Raw genomic sequence first — 16,188 nt, 5'->3', positions numbered from 1 at the left:
CCCATCATATTGTATGTATAGTTGGGGTTATTTTTTCCAACGAGCATTACTTTACATTTATCCACATTAAATTTCATTTGCCATTTTGTTGCCCAGTCACTTAGTTTTGTGAGATCTTTTTGAAGTTCTTCACAGTCTGCTTTGGTCTTAACTATCTTGAACAGTTTAGTATTGCTGGAGGAGGTTCAGGGCCAGGAAAACCAGCTCTTGGACATCCTCCACCTTCAGGGACCATCAGGGGAGCCGCTCCCCAATAATGACACCATTCAGCCTCCAGTCTCATGTCGCAAGCAGCAGCTCCAGCAGTTCTGCCCCCGGCTATATGCGCCTTACCCAGCCTCCTACCAATAGCACCAGAAACCTCCATGCAAGTGCCTCTGGTCCCACTGGCAGTGACCCACAGCCTCTGCCACAGCCACCTCCTCATCCCTTGCCCACCAACAGCCTAAACAATTTTGACGTGTTGTGCGAGAACTCTGAACCCTTCCTATTACCACCCATGGTGCCCCATGTTATCTTTGGGGCCGTCTTTCCCTGTTCACCCACAGTTGGGGCAGGATCACCACGGACCATTGAGTCCTGGAGATTATCCATCACGGTTACTCCATAGAATTTCTTTCTTTTCCCCAACTCCACCCCATGAGACCCTTCCCATCAGTGCCTTCTCCAGCAAGAGGCAGATGCTCTCCTTTCAAAGGGCACCTCCCTACCAGAGGAGAGGCTTCTACTCTCCATATTTCCTATCCTGAAGAAGGTGGAGGGTTCTGCCCCATTCTCCATCTTCAGCGACTAAACATCTTTATCAGGATATCCAAGTTCTTCTTCAACTGATTGCTCACATGTATTCCACATTAGGTGTGTGTGTGCACTGCATGCACCATAGCTGGAAATTTTTCCCGCAATGGTATCCATTGGGTCGACTCTAGTGCTCTCTGGTGCAGCACACTCGTGCTGGTATGAGGGGCACGGCCGGCTCCGCACCTTCTCATTTCCTTCTTACCACCTGTGACGGTTGCTGGAACAGCTTCTTTTGCTTTGGCAAGGCATTTATTCAGTGGTTACTCTCTAGTTTAGTTATATTTAGTCTTAGTTTTAGTAGTAGTGTATATAGTGTAGATAGTATTAATGTATATAGTTAGACCGTCTGTCTTAGTTAGAGGTGCTTCCTTCCTTCGCTCCTGGGTCTGGGCATGTCCTGGTCTGTAGGTTTCAAGCCCTGTGCCTCTTGAGGCAAGCCTATGCTGGTGAGCAACCCACACTCCAGTTGTCTGAAGCCTCTGGGAGAGGCTCATGTACGAAAGTGTTGCCAGATCTGTTGGGACTTGAAGCCTCGTACAAAGGACAGGGAGGCTAGACTAAGGGCTATCCTAATGGAACCACACTTAGACCAGTGTTGGAGTCAAGCTGGTTGGACTTGGCACTGAGCACCTCGGCTTCGCTGCAAAGTGCTCCTTTGGCACTGCGTGTTTCTCGGTACCGTTCTCCATCTTCAGTACTGAGAAAGAAACATAAGCGACAATCCAAGGAGGGACGCTCCACGGTACCAGGGAAGGACAAACAAGGGGAGTGCAGTGGAGTGTGACCTGCGTCAGGCCCTCCTACACTCCCAGTGTGATAGTGGCACTGTCAACTTCACCCTGCTCACGGGTGCCATTGAGTCCAGTGTGGGACCAGCCGTTGATGCCGGGGAGTCGTCATAGCACTGGTGGGATCACAGTGCCTTCCACCTTTGCAGTGGCCAGGGACTTACTGACAGTTCCGGTACCGCCAACCCCATTGGTCAACAGTCTGCTCTGACAAGTGTCGAGCAGAAGGGAGCGTGGGGCCCTGAGCTTATACTTGGCACCAGGACCTTCGGTACCGAGCAGAGGCAACCCAGCCCCTCTGTTGTTGACGAGGACTTCCCTTGTCTGGCACCGAACTCTGGACCCTAGACACCGACTGGCTTAAGTGAATTGTACTGCCCCCACCATGGTCTCCTCAGAAGGACTATTCCTTGGAGACAGAGGTGGAACCCTCAGTCTAAGAGCCCCTGCCACTATCCATCCTACATCCTGCTGGATCTTGGTGTGGGCTTCCCTGAAGGCACCTGGCCTGGATGAAAGCGGCTGATGGAGGTCCAGTGGCTCTACTGGAATGAGTGGGGCTTTCTCCCAGAACTGGGACCATTTCCAGTCACTCCTCTTGGTACTGTCTGAGAGGAGGGCTCCTCCACCGCACTATCCAGCAGCCAACCTGAATGCAGGTACCAAGCTTGTTACTGACACGTAAGACTTGGCCTAGGGGTATGTAATCAGGCCTTTCACTTCATTTAGTTAGAAGAGTCCATGGATCCTATTGAGAACAGAGTTTAACTGGGGCTGTTCTTCTGTCCTACAGCAGTATGTCACCCAAAGAGTGCTGTATGCTGCAGTCTGCTGATGCAGTGCTGTAAAATTCTCAGGTGGTTATAATTCTGATTGATGCATTGATTCCTGTTAACATAAAATTTTTGTTTGTGCTGCAGAAAACCATTGAATCTGAAACGGTTAAGACCTCTGAAGTGATTAAAAAGAAGCTTGGAGAAATAACAGGATCAGTCAAAGAGGTACAGTATAACCTTGCAAAAATCTCAGTTTACTTGTGATTTGCACTTCATCTGCATCGAATAAATGTCCTTTATCTCTTTCTTCTAGTTGAAGGAGGGTCACTATTGCTGCCCTTACAGGCCAAGGCCACTAAAGAGACCTGCAGTGGTAACTGCTGGAGAATTTTTTGGTGTGACTAGTGTGACAGCAGATGTGCAGGCAGTATCAGCACCCCATGTTTCTTCCTTGCTGCAGGGTAGATGAGTGTGTACATGGAGGTCTGACTATCTGATAGCTGCAGAAGAGAAAATGCCTCAAGACTTTGTCTTCATTGGGGCATAGGCAAGTCAGATACCAGCACCAAAGTGGAAGAGTCCAATTGGGAACATGGCTAGGAGCAATGTTGTGCTTGAGCTGTGCACATGTGTGGCTATGCAGCAGTCTGGGACTGGCTGTACATCTTGCGTGGCTGGCACCTGGGTCCCCAATCTACTGGAACAGAAGGCAGCTGCTCTCAGTACCATAGACTGGCAGGAAGCTTTGAGCCAGCAGGGAGGAAGGGTGCAGGGTGGGGTGGAGGAAGCAGGGTTTCTGGAGGGGGTGCAGCTAGCACCTGGGTCCTGTTTTACCTGCTGGGCCCTCCTGCTGGATCCTGTGGCAGCTCCTGTTGGTGTTCTGGGAAGCCTCGAGCCAGTAGGGAGGGTAGGGAAAGAAGGCTGAGAGCGCCATTTAGGTGGGGAGATGCTGTTCATGGTTGAGTCCCTGGGCGCATGGTGCTAACTGTGGTGAAGGTGGTCCCTGCTGCTGGCACCAGTGTCCAAGCGCTGGCAGAGATGACATGAGCCTCCAGGAGCCCGGCCCAGAAAGGCTGGGGGGAGGCAGGAGCCTTTGCTGTTACTACTGCTGGGCCAAGGGTGCCTGGTCTGTGCACTCCTATCCACTCCCAGCTGCGATGGCATCTCCCTCCTGGCAACCAGGGTGCAGAGAGGAAGGGGAGGAGTGCTGACTGAGGGGGCAGGGGAGCAGGGCTGGCTGATGGGGAAAACACCTGGTGGTACTGTCTACCTGGCAACCTCTTCTGGGTGGGTTTGTCTTCCCACCACTCCAGAATCAGCTGTCCACTGCCAGTGAAGTCTCTGACATCCCTGCAAAGAGCACCTGCTAAAGCAGCTGTGCTGGTTCAGAGTGAAATGGTGATCAACTGTTTGTGGAGAATTTTTAAACTCGGGCTTGCCACAGCATATGTATAGCACCACACCCCTTAGGCACTCTCAGGTATATGTAAAGCTTATTTTGTTGGAGTGGAAGAAAGAGTATTTGGAACTTCTTTCCTGGTGGATCAAAAATTAGTGCATAGAGCTCTCTCCACCAGAGCTACACTGGCCTGAACTGCATTTCCGTCTATCTCTTAGAGAGTTAATAAGCAAGTGAGTATTTCAAAGGAAAGGTCTAGAGTATTTTAACTGCCAGGTGGCGCAGTTCAAAAAAAAAAAACCAATATGTTGTCAGCAGCACGTGGTGGCTTCTGGGCAATGTAGGAGTCCTGGTGCTGTGGCGTGAGAGGGGAGGCTGCAAGCAGGGCAGAAGCTGGGAGGGAGGACCTGCAGCCTGGAAGCTGGGGTTTTCCACAGGGAGCAGGGGCTCCAGGGCTGCACAGTATCTCTCCTTGTGCTGTCCAGGGGGTGTCCTGCCCTGGCACCAGGGGCCCTGGGCTTGCTGTGTCCCAAAGCTTCTTTCTCTGGCTGCAGCCCTGCAAACCTGCCTTCCACTTATTGGCAATTTTTGGATAATAGCAACTTTTTGGTGGAAGCGAGAGGTTACTGTTAAGCGGCATTCATCGTGTATAAATAATTGCCAGTCCAACATATGTAGTTCTGTATATGGTCAAAAATATCTTCTTCACCAATGATCACAGCACAGCTCTGGGATTACTGCTGACACTGCAGCACAAAAGTCAGGCTTGCTGTGACCTGTAACTGCTTAAGACAAATCAAATATTAGTCCTACAGACCTTGACCATGCTATTAACTTGCTGATTTTCCCTGGTGGTGACTTGGGAAGTCTCTAATGGCCAAAAAGAGGAATCTCTTTCAAATCCAGGTGATGATCCATGTTTTTCACATCATTTTCCTTCTATATTATTGCAGAGTTTGGATGAAGTAAGTAAGAGTGATATTGGTCGGAAGATAAAAGAAGGTGTGGAAGAAGCTGCGAAAACAGCAAAGCAGTCTGCAGAATCAGTCACCAAAGGAGGGGAGAAACTGGGCAAGACAGCAGCATTTAAAGCAATCTCCCAGGTACACATGCAGGTGACATGTCTTCTTTCGTGCACTGCTATGCAGGCACCACATTCACTAACAAGAAAGCTGTTTGGAGGGGGGGAACGAAAAAAACCCTCCCAAACTGTAAATGTCAAGTCATTCTGCTGCACTCTTCAGCATTATGCTGCTTTTTTCACCTTCAAGTGAATGTAGTTTTGAGAGCAAAACCTTTCCAACATACAGGAGATACTTAGGAAGTGCTGGAATAAACTGATAATTTAAAGAGTTGTTAATCACCAGGATTGGATGGTGTACATCTGAGAGCCCTGAACGATCTTAAGCATCAGGTCTCCTGCTTCCCGCTGTGGAGTGGGAGTCCACGCTGTGTATGACTCCTCTTCAGACGCTTGTACACTCTGCAAAGATTAACACACCTCAGCAAGTATTTGCAGTGACACCAAGCTGTGTTTTTAAAACAGAGTACGCTTTATTAGTCAACTGGAACACAGAATTGGATGTCCTTAGTTTAGGATAAAGAAATGAAGGTTAAAACATAGTCCATCTGGCCAAGCCAGCACAGACCCCAGTCAAGCTGTGGTGAATTCCATCTCAGGCTCTGTCTCTCCCTGACCTGCTGGTCACCTCCCAATCTTTTGTCTCCAGACAAAGCCATGCTATGTTCACAACCCCATCTCTGGAGCTTCCCGGTGTTGTGTCGATTGTTGAGTCATTGGGGGTTTTTGTTATCCCTCTGGGCCCTCTGTTGATCTGGATCAGTTTCATTACAGCTCAGACAACAAAGCAACACCCACACCTCATGTCCTGCATTGCTCTGAGAGCAGACTTAAACCCTCCCCCCCCACGGGGTAGCAATGCAAAGGACAGGGCAACTGAGGCACACACCGGCTCCATAAAAATATTATAGAAAAGCCCTACTTTGTCACACCTACTACTGAACCTTACTTCGGTACCAGGTAGGGGCCCTTTTTTTTCCTAGAAGGGATGTAAATATTCCTGTGTCATGGCATAAATAAGTGGTGGATTCTCTGTAACCTGAAGTCTTTAAATCATGATTTGAGTTCAGTAACTCAGACAGAGGTTAGGGGTCTATTTCAGGGTAGGTGAGGTTCTGTGTCCTGCAGTGGGCAGGAGGTCAGACTAGATAATCATGGTAGTCCCTTCCGGCCTTAAAGTCTGAGTCTATAAGCTAACTTCTAAATGACTGCGTTGGAAGAAATTTCTCATTACAGGTGTATTGCAAATAAAGAAGCATCTGATCCTAGCGGCTATTAGGGTACTAGGCGAGCTGGATCATTGATTTCATCAGTCATGCCAATATGTTTGTTCCTAATAAGATGTCATCTGCTAAAGGTCAGCTTCAGCTGCAGTAGCAGATATTATACAGTGGCATTTCTATAATGGAGCCTGTTCGCTACATCTGCTGCAGTAAGATAACTCTCTTTTCAGACCTGCCTGCTGTTTTTCTCCAAAGCAGGCTATCAGGCCATCCCTTCCAGGCAAGCAGTCATTTTGCAAGATTTGATAGACTTACTGTATACTGAGTTGTATGTGTGCTTGTGTCCATCACTCTTCTGTGATGGCTACAGTGGCCAAATTTAGGACCTGGTCCTGCTTTCATTGAAGTCAATGGCAAAATTCCTGTTGACATCATTGGGAGCAGGGTGTGGCCTATTGTATTAAAGATGTAATAAAGTCTTTTACTATTCAACATAAAATAGTGATACATACAAAGAGATCCTTTTTTTTTTTCTTTTTTGAGACCTTGGTTTATTTGTTTTTTTGAGGTTTTTTTTTTTTTTGGGCCAAACACTCAAAAGCAACTTAAGTGCTTGTCTACACTAAAACATTACCAATGGTGCAAGACTGCCACATTTGGCTGTGCCGCTATAGCACTTCAGTTGATGATCGTACCTAGCCGATGAGAGAACTCTTTCCCTTGGCATAGGTAATCCACCTCCCCAAGAGGCTTCTTAAAAATTCTTCTCAACCTAACGCTGTAGCACTGGGGCGTTAAGTGATATACGCTACATTTTAGGAGTGGAATTTTTCATACTTCTGAGAGATATAGCTATATCAGTGAAATTCTTAATGTAGACCAGGCCTTATTTTAAAGTGGAAAGTTTACTGCTCAAACGTAAGAGAACAAAAAATTAAAACGCATTTATATTGAAGAAATTAGTGATTGTGCAAACAAACAAACCTTTAAATTCTGGAAACAAGATACTAGTCTTATTTTAGAACAACCTTTTTTGAGAAAAAGAAAGAGTTAATTTTACTTTTGGTTCTGATTTGTAAAGGGGCTTCGTGTCTTATTTTACGTCTATTTTTGTAACAGACACACAGTTTGGAGTAGAGAGACTGGAAAAGGTGGGGGAAATGTGGCTTTTGATGATGATTTTGGCAATACTTGGAGGGCTGATCAGTTACAAATGTGGTGCTTTGGCAGCAGTCGACCACAGGTCCTTGGACCCTTGTTCACTTTCCGGTCAGGGAGGAATCATCATGATTATCTATCTGACCTGCACAATCGCAGAGGTTGACCACGGACCTCACCCATCCACCCCTGGAGTAGGCCATAACTTCTGATGAGTTATTGAAGTCCTCAAATCTTGATTTAACATCTTCAAGTTACAAAGAACTCACCATTGACTCTAGTTCAGCCCATGCCCATGCTTCTGAGGAAGGCAAAAAACCCCCCAGTGTCTCAGCTAGTCTGTCCTGTTGGAAAATTTCTTCCCGACCCCAAATACAGCCATTAGTTAGACCAGGGTTGGGAACCTCTGCCCTACTGCTAATTTATTCCGGCCCACGGCAAGTCTTCACACCACGGGCCGAAAGCCCCAAGCCTCAGTGTGCCCCAGCTCTGGGTGGAGGAGCAATCAGGATGCTTCAGATGTTGCCCCCGACCCCCCAGTTCGGCTTCATAAGTTCCACTGGACTGCAGGGTGGACAAAATACGGGCTGGGGCTGGCCCATCTAACATTTCTGTTCGCCTGCCAGGCCTCTTTTAACAGCCAAGAGATTGCGAGGGGGCAGTCAAAGTCCGTGGTGCAGTGGATCGCGCAGTCAGGCTGCCTGCCTGCCATGGCTCCATGCTGCTCCCGGAAGCAGCTGGCTGCTGCTGGCATGTCACTGTGTGCCCCTGATTGTGGGATGGGAAGGTGGCTCTGTGTGCTGCCCCTGCCCCGCCCGTACCATCTTCACAGCTCCCATTGGCCAGAAACCAATGAGATGCATGGATTTAAAAAGATTTGGGGCATTTGAATGGGATTTAAGACCTTGGGGGGGGAAAATGGTGGCTGATATGGAGGGAGTTATGGGTGTGGAAGAAACAAACTCCACTCTCAGATTGGAGGCAGCAAAATCAGAGACAGCTTTATTCAGGACATGCAATTGCAAGGGAAGAACACAGCTGACAGAGAGCATCTCTGCCTCAGTTTCTTCAAGGTACAAGCAATATCAGACAAGCATTTATACATTTTAATGGCATGCATTAATTAAAAACATCTGCAGTTTATGTCCTGCCCATTCCTGTATTTTCTCATTTCTGTTCTCAAAACATTGTTATCTCAAGGGTCATGCTGACTGTACTCTGCCATCTTCCCACCCACTTCTGACGTGAGCCCTGCTTCTACAGGTCCCGTGATATTAGGCTAAGATTTAGCATGACAGTTGCTTGGTTTCTTACAACTGAGAGGGTTATATTTAAATCCCTTAGCCCTGTTTCCACTTGAGCAAGAGCAAGGCCTAGTAATGGCCTTCCTCTTAGGAAGAAAGTCTTTCAGTTTGGTCTGTTCCTTCTGTCTTAGAATCGGGGAGGTGAGATGACCTGGGAAAGGAGTATGATGAGATTTTTTTATTTTTTTTAAGTCTCTTTGTAGTAACCCCCAAAGGGCATAAAGTTGGTGACATCCTCTCAATATGCTCAGGAGGCAGTGCATGCACTAGTTAAACCACAGTCACTGGACACGATCTAGTTGATTTAGGGGATCTAAAACCTGAAATCACTGGCGATGATGGGGTTGAAGAAAGTGGTGGAGAGAGGGGAGGATATGTTGTGAACCCGCATTTGTGTTGGATTATTTGTTAGCTCATGTTTTGCTTTTTTAATATATTCACAACATTATCATTAATCCCCAAACTTAACAATATTAACAATTAAAATACCGGCAGCCTTTTGTCAATGATACATTTTTATTGCCTAGGGTCTGTAAATTCTGTACTTCAAAATTGGGATTTAATTCTATTCATTCATTTGGATTAGATTCCATAAACAAATTAACCTTATGGACATTTTTTTTATACCTAGCAACATGTCAAACTCAAAACTTATTTGGTATCTTTTGTTCTTTAAAAATATTAAGAAGTTGCATTTTAACTCTGAACTAGATTCCAAAGAATACAAAACCTTTCCCCCAAGGTAAAGCAAGGATTTCTTTAGAACAGTGATAAAATATACTTTCACAGCTAGGTAGTAATGCTTTTAACACCATTTACTTTGCTTTATACTCATATGCTTTAAGGTTGTGCCAAATAGCTTTCTTTTAACTGTAGGTGAAATTACTACTTTGTTTTTTAAGAAATTTAGTCAGACTTACTTTATTTTTTTTAATGGTTTCTTGAGTGTTGATACCACAGGTGTGTTTTTTGTTTTTTTTTACAAATGGATTACCTTTATGTATTTAGTGCACTGGATTTATCCACTGATACTTTTTTAGATCAGAAACTAGATAGTTCTATATGGTGGTTACATTTTTACAGTAGGCAACCAAGTCTGGAGTAACCATCTTAGTGTCCACAGAACCTTGCTATACCACCACTTTGAACTACTTGAAGCGAATAAATATTTTTAGCTTTGACATAAGGTAATTAACCATAAAGACAACTTCCAATTTTTCTTTCTTTTCACAAATTGGTTTTACGTTTCCTAGCCTATAGGTTATTGCTGTTGTATAGAGCTTGATTTTGTTGGTAGTAGCTTGACCTAGTGGTTTTTTTTGATCATTTTAAAATGTTGGAATTCAGTATATTGGAATTCAGTTGCTTTTTGAGTTTTTAAAGCTGCTACTGGTTCATTTCTTAAATTCTTTATTAGCTTTTTAGTTTTCTTATTAAGAACATAAGAATGGCCATACCAAAGGTCCATCCAGCCCAGTATCTTGTCTGCCGACAGTGACCAATACCAGGTGTCCCAGAGGAAGTGATCATAATAGGTAAAGATCAAGTGATCTCACTCCTGCTATCATCTCCACCTCCTGACAAACAGAGGCTAGGGGAACACATTCCCTTCACCCCAATCCTGGCTAATAGCCATTAATGCGACTTAACCTCCATGATGTTATCCATTCTCTTTTAAACCCTTGTTATAGTCCTACCTCACACCTCTCAGGCAGAGTTCACGGTTGACTGTGCGCTATGTGAAGAAGAACTTCCTTTTATTTGTTTTAAAAACTCCTGCCCATTAATTTCATTGGTGACCGCTAGTTTCTGTATATTATGGGAACAGGTACATAACTTACCTTATTCATTTCTCCACATCACTCATGGTTATATACCATCTATCTAATCCCCGCCCCCGTCTCTCTTTTCCAAGCTGAAACATCCTAGCCTCTTTAATCTCTCCTCATATGGGACCATTCCAGACCTCCCTATCATTTTAGTTGCCCTTCTCTAATGACTTTTTTCTAAAGCCAAACTGCTATCTCTTTGTGAGATGAGGAGGAATAGCTGAGTGGTTTGAGTCATTGGCCTGCTAACCGGGTTTGTGAGTTCAATCCTTGAGGGGGCCATTTAGGGAACTGGAGTAAAAAAATCTGTCCTGGGGATGTTCCTGCTTGAGTAGGAGGCAGTGGCGAAAAGGGCTTGGATAGATGACGCTCTGAGTCCTGTCCAACACCTAATTACGCTGTGATGAGGAGACCAAACATGTAGTACTACAGTATTAAGAGTGTGGCATACTGTGGTTTTATATAAAGGCCAATAAGATATCTCCATCTTATTCCTTATCCCATATTTAATGATTCCCCTAACGTCCTGTTGCTTTTTTGCTGCTGCTGCCACACTGCTGGATGGCCTTCAAGAACTATCCATGATGACTCAAGATCTCTTCCTGATAGTTGCTAGCTAAATTAGCCCCATCATATGTATAGTTGGGGTTTTTATCCACTGTGCTTAACTTTACATTTATCCACTGGCTCTTAGCATTTAATCACATTAATTTCATTTGCCATTTGTTGCCACATTCACTAGTTTCCATGAAAGCACAAGAGCTATGTGGTCACACATATATAGACTAACGGACGTATTGGGCTTGAGCTTTCATGATGATACCACTTCGTCGGATGCATAGTTTTAATGAGATCTTTTTGAAGTTCTTCAGCGTCTGCTTTGGTCTTAAGCTTGTCTTGGCAGTTTAGTATTCGTTTGCCAACTTTGCCACCTCACTATTTACCCCTTACTCCAGATTTTATGAATAAGTTATGGGTTGCGGTCCGAGATGACCCTTGGGGACACGCTAATTACCCCTCTTCATTCTGAGAATTTACCATTTATTTGTACCTTTGTCTCTGTCTTAACCAGTTCTCAATCCATAAAAGGATCTTCCTCTTATATCCTCCATACAACTTAATTTACATAAGAGCTTGGTGAGGGCCGTGTCAAAGGCTTTCTGGGATCTAAGTACACTGTCCACTGGATCCCCTTGTCCACATGTTTGTTGACCCTTCAAATAACTCTAACAGATTCATAGATTATATTTCCCTTTCAGAACCATGTTGACAATTGCTCAAAGTTTTTGTGTTTCCTATGTGTCTGACAATTTTATTAACTATTGTTTTGACTATTGCTGGTACTGATGTTAGACTTACCCGGTCTGTAATGCTGGGTCACTTTGGAGCCGTTTTTAATATTGGCGTTACATTAGTATTTCCAGTATTGAGTTACAAGAGCGATTTATAAAGGACAGGTTACAAACCATATATGATTCAGCAATCACTATGGTTCTTTCAGAACTCTTGGGTGAATGCATCTCTCAGTTGATATTTGTGTTAATGTTGAGTTTTCAATTAATTCCAAACCTCCTCTGTGACACTTCAATTCTGTGACAATTCCTAGATTTGTCACCTCCAAAGGAGGCTCAGGTTTGGGAATCTCCCTAACATCCTCAGCTGTGAAGACTGAGGCAAGAATTACATTTAGTTTCTCGCAATGAACTTTATCGTCTTTAAGTATTCTTTGTGTCTCGATCGTCAGGAGCCTCAGCTGTTCTTTAGCAGGCTTCTGTCTGATGTACTTAAAAAATTGTTATTACCCTTCTGAGTTTTTGACTAGATGTTTTCAACTCCTTTTTGGCCTTTTCTTTATTACATTTTTAAACTTAATTTGGCAGTGTTTATGCTGCCTTTCTATTTACCTCACTAGGATTTGACTTCTCCACTTTTTAAAAGATGCCTTTTTATCCTCTACTACTTTCTTTACATGGTTTGTTAAGCCATGGTGGCTCTTTTTTAATTCTTTTTACTGTCGTTTTTTTAATTTTGGGGGTTATACATTGAAGTTGGGTTCTCATTATGGTGCTTTGAAAAGTGTCCATGCAGCTTGTACAGGGATTTCACTGTGTAGTCACTGTACCTTTTAATTTCTGTTTAACCCATCTCTCATTGCTTTTTTCCTTTCTGAAATGAAATGCCCACAGTGTTGGGCTGTTGAGGTGTTCTTCCCCTAGATGTTATTTGTTATTTAATGATATATTATTTATGGAGTATGTAGATTAGTTATTTTAGCAGCGGTATTGTTAATGCAGTGTGGATACCAGTTACCCTAGTAACAGTACTACTCAGGGTAGATTTTATTTCTTGCAAAGACTTTTTCTGGAATTTTAGCTGTTCCTGCATTTTCCTTTTTAACTATGTTTAATTCATGTTGAAACATTTAACTCTGAATTATAGTATACCTAGTTTTACCGCAAGTTTGATTTCACCAGTTGGTTTACTAACTTTGGCTTTAGCGTGTGCAATATAACCAGTAACATACAATTTCTTGTCTTAATTGAATAATCTCCTTCCCTCTATCTTTTGAATTTAAACAAACTTTTAACTGGGGAACAATTTTGTGAAGTTTGATAATTCTTTTGTTGGTGTAATTTGTTTATTGGCATAATTGAAACACCATTTTTGAAAATTGTCATATTCAGGGTTGCCTCACATTTTTGTCAATCAAGTCTGTGTAATAATGGAGATGTGCAGTGTGGTGAATTAGTATTCTGGTGTGAGTAATTAAAGTTTCTGGTTTTTTCATTAACACGATTCTGGAGTTTAGTCCTGGAATTATAGTTTTTTATTTTTGCAGATAATGTGGCATAGGTACAAGTAAAGGAGGAACGACTTCTAGCTTTAATTACATTAAAATTTGTTTTTTTTAACATAAATAAAAATTGAGTGTATAAAACTCATTATACTCATAAACCAAGAAAAGAATTATTTGCCAATGGATGTTCGTTTATTTGTTAACATACGTTCTTATTTTTGCCATGGCAGAACTCCCAGAAGTAATTATTACTTTTTTGCAAAAACAAAATAAAGGAACAAAGGAGAAATATTTTTTCTTGAGTTAATTTTTGTTTTTAAAAACACCTTTACTTGGTTGATATATATCCATTTCAAGTTGGCTATTTATTTTAATTTGATAGGTAACAGGAGATTTTTGTCAGTAATTTTAAATGTACCAGTTCAGATAAATGGGTCTGAATTCCTGGGCACCTTCTTTTTCCTTTGATAGTTTAACATAAAATACTTTCTGTCCTACTTGGTATTTCTAGGAATACTGTTATAGTTTACTCCGGGAGCACATTTTCTATAGTTTGTTTCACAAAGGAAAAAATGTTTTAGTTCCGTTATGTACTCTTGTGCAATTAAGGCAGGAGAAGGGTTATTGTCTGCTACATTTTGGTATAGAAGATGAGTTGCTAGTACTATGGATTTTTCTGCCTCAAGTTTAAAAGGAATGTATACCCCGTCATTTGGCTAGGTATTGAGCACATGGCCCATAAAGTGAAAGGTAATTTAATATTTCAACCTTGTGGATAGTCCAAGCTTTTATGCAGCATAATGATAATTCTTTTATTGGTATTTTTAAACTAATTTTCAAGATTTAGGGTGATAGGAAATACGCAATTTCTTTTTAATGTATTTTGTACACTTGGAACATCACGTACTTAAATAGGCAGCAGGTTTAAAACAAAGGGAAGTATTTTTTTCACACAATACACAGTCAACCTGTGGAACTCCTTGCCAGAGGATGTTGTGAAGGCCAAGACTATAACAGAGTTCAAAAAAGAGCTAGATAAGTTCATGGAGGATAGGTCCATCAATGACTATTTGCCAGAATGGGCAGAGATGGTGTTTCTAGCCTCTGTTTGCCAGAAGCTGGGAATGGGCTACAGGGAATAGATCACTTGATGATAACCTGTTCTGTTCATTCCCTCTGGGGCACCTGGCATTGGCCAGTGTCAGGAAACTGGGCTAGATGGACCTTTGGTCTGACCCAGTATGCCCATGTAAAAGTAGAACCTCTGTTAGATTTAATTTTTAAGGACAGTTCCCATTTGGTAAAAATATTCACCAAAAGAGATGCTGTAGGTACAGCACTGTAATTGGAGGAAGCATTCCACCCATTTGGTGAAAAGACAGGTTACAGTTTATTTTCTCACAGAGATGTTGCCATAGGTCTGATGTAGTTCACTTGTAGGCTTGTCCAAGGCTAACATTCCTTTTTTTAGCTGCAGTGAAGCCCGAACTAGAGGTTTGATGGGTTGGAACTTATGACATGCAGTATAGGTCTTTACATAATTTTGCACATTTTTATACAGTTTTGGCCAATAAGCAAATTGTTTTGAGGCTTCATAGGTGTCTTTGGTACCAGGAGGCCCTTTCCATACCTTAAGATTATGCTATAGCATAATTTTTTGATAAGATGTTGCAACTACAGATTTATGGTGTTTGTCATCTTTGTTTTTAAAAAACAGCTCTTTTTATTGTTACATTTGGATTTTAAATTAAGCATCATTCATAGTTATGTCCAGGATCCTATTAAATACTCCATCACAGAAAATAATCTGGAACAAAACCGTAACAGTAGAGTTTGGACACATTTGGATTATTTAGTTGGGTTTGGACTAACTAATGTTAAGAATTGTTTTTTAAAGAGGTTACTCTGCCTTTCTTTAAGTAATTAGCATTTGCAAAGTAGAAGCAGTTGCTTCATCAGTACATAGAGCTTGTGCTTTTTTTTGCCTGACCTTGAGTCAATACTCCCACTTGGCAGTAGGGTGCTCTTTATGTAGTGTACCTTCCTTGGCTAATGTGTCAGCCTTATGATTGCCCATATGATGTTGCCCATTCGCTTGAATGACTTTTTACCTTTTTTAAAATAAATGGTTAATTTATGTTCCTGATCTAGTTGATTTACTGCCTTGATTAGTTGAAACAAATCAGACATATTTAGTTTTACCATTTTGGAATTTGTTACGCCAGATGTAGAAGCTTGAGTTTGTACATAAAACCAAAGCTGTTACATTCATTTTTATGGTTGATTTTAAGTAAAAGCCAATTTGAGTTGGTCCTTTGGGACCATGTCCAGGGTCCAAAATTCTTTTACCACATCAAAAGGGGTAAAATACGTTTTTTCGCACTTAGCGTGGCTAAATTTTGATTTCTACATTGCATGGGTCAGCTGTTTAGGAGCTTTTCTTTAGTTGTCTATAATCAGTTGTTAACTTCTATTTATGAGACTTGTTTTAGAATTGTCCACAGTGGTGGATTATGCAGAGAACGTCGTTCTTTTGTAATTTCCATCTGCATCAGAGAATCCAAACATTTTTTTCCATGTCATTTTCTTTACCTATTTTGGAAAGTCATTTGCAGGTTCTGGGGAAGGAATTAGTTTTCTCTTCAACTTTATCTGTATGTGAGATTGTTGAACTGATATTTACCAGAATTAAACAGGATTTTGTTAGTGATTTCTTTATATAACACCAGTGCTTGCTATACAATTAGCCAGGTGTAGAGAGAATTTTGTAACCTTCTAGAATAAATCATAAGTTTAAAGAGAGGTAGGTACAGTATAACACATAAACTCCAAAAATCTTAATAAAGAGGGTAATTCTGGGACTTCCCCAATTGTGGTGACTGGCAGGATTAAGTCCTGTCCTTCCCAGTACCTAAATTACATTTTAATAGTTTTAGACAATGGATTATGCTTTAAAACAAAGGTAGGAATTACCCTCCTTAAAATCCAAGAGATGAACAACTTCTTTAGCTAACATTGGACCAATTTTCTGGAAA

At 42.3% G+C, this 16,188-nt stretch overlaps 1 protein-coding gene across 4 annotated transcripts in view; it reads left to right on the top strand.

Moving 5' to 3' along the window:
- Positions 1–16,188, top strand: part of TIMM44 (translocase of inner mitochondrial membrane 44) — a 67,079-nt gene that overhangs the window by 10,950 nt on the left and 39,941 nt on the right. For all 4 annotated transcript variants that reach the window (XR_012656792.1, XM_075070815.1, XM_032799195.2 and 1 more), the window contains exons 4-5: positions 2,507–2,587; positions 4,715–4,864. Coding sequence is in view for 3 of the 4 variants with exons in the window: in XM_075070815.1 (XP_074926916.1) it covers positions 2,507–2,587; positions 4,715–4,864 (231 nt within the window). In the remaining variant the exon portion in view is untranslated. The remainder of the gene's footprint in view (positions 1–2,506; positions 2,588–4,714; positions 4,865–16,188) is intronic.

Source organism: Chelonoidis abingdonii, chromosome 11 (genome assembly GCF_003597395.2).
Source record: "Chelonoidis abingdonii isolate Lonesome George chromosome 11, CheloAbing_2.0, whole genome shotgun sequence".
Classification (NCBI taxonomy): Eukaryota; Metazoa; Chordata; order Testudines; family Testudinidae; genus Chelonoidis; species Chelonoidis abingdonii.
Note: the sequence above shows the minus strand (reverse complement) of the source record. Positions and strands in the feature narration are given on the sequence as shown.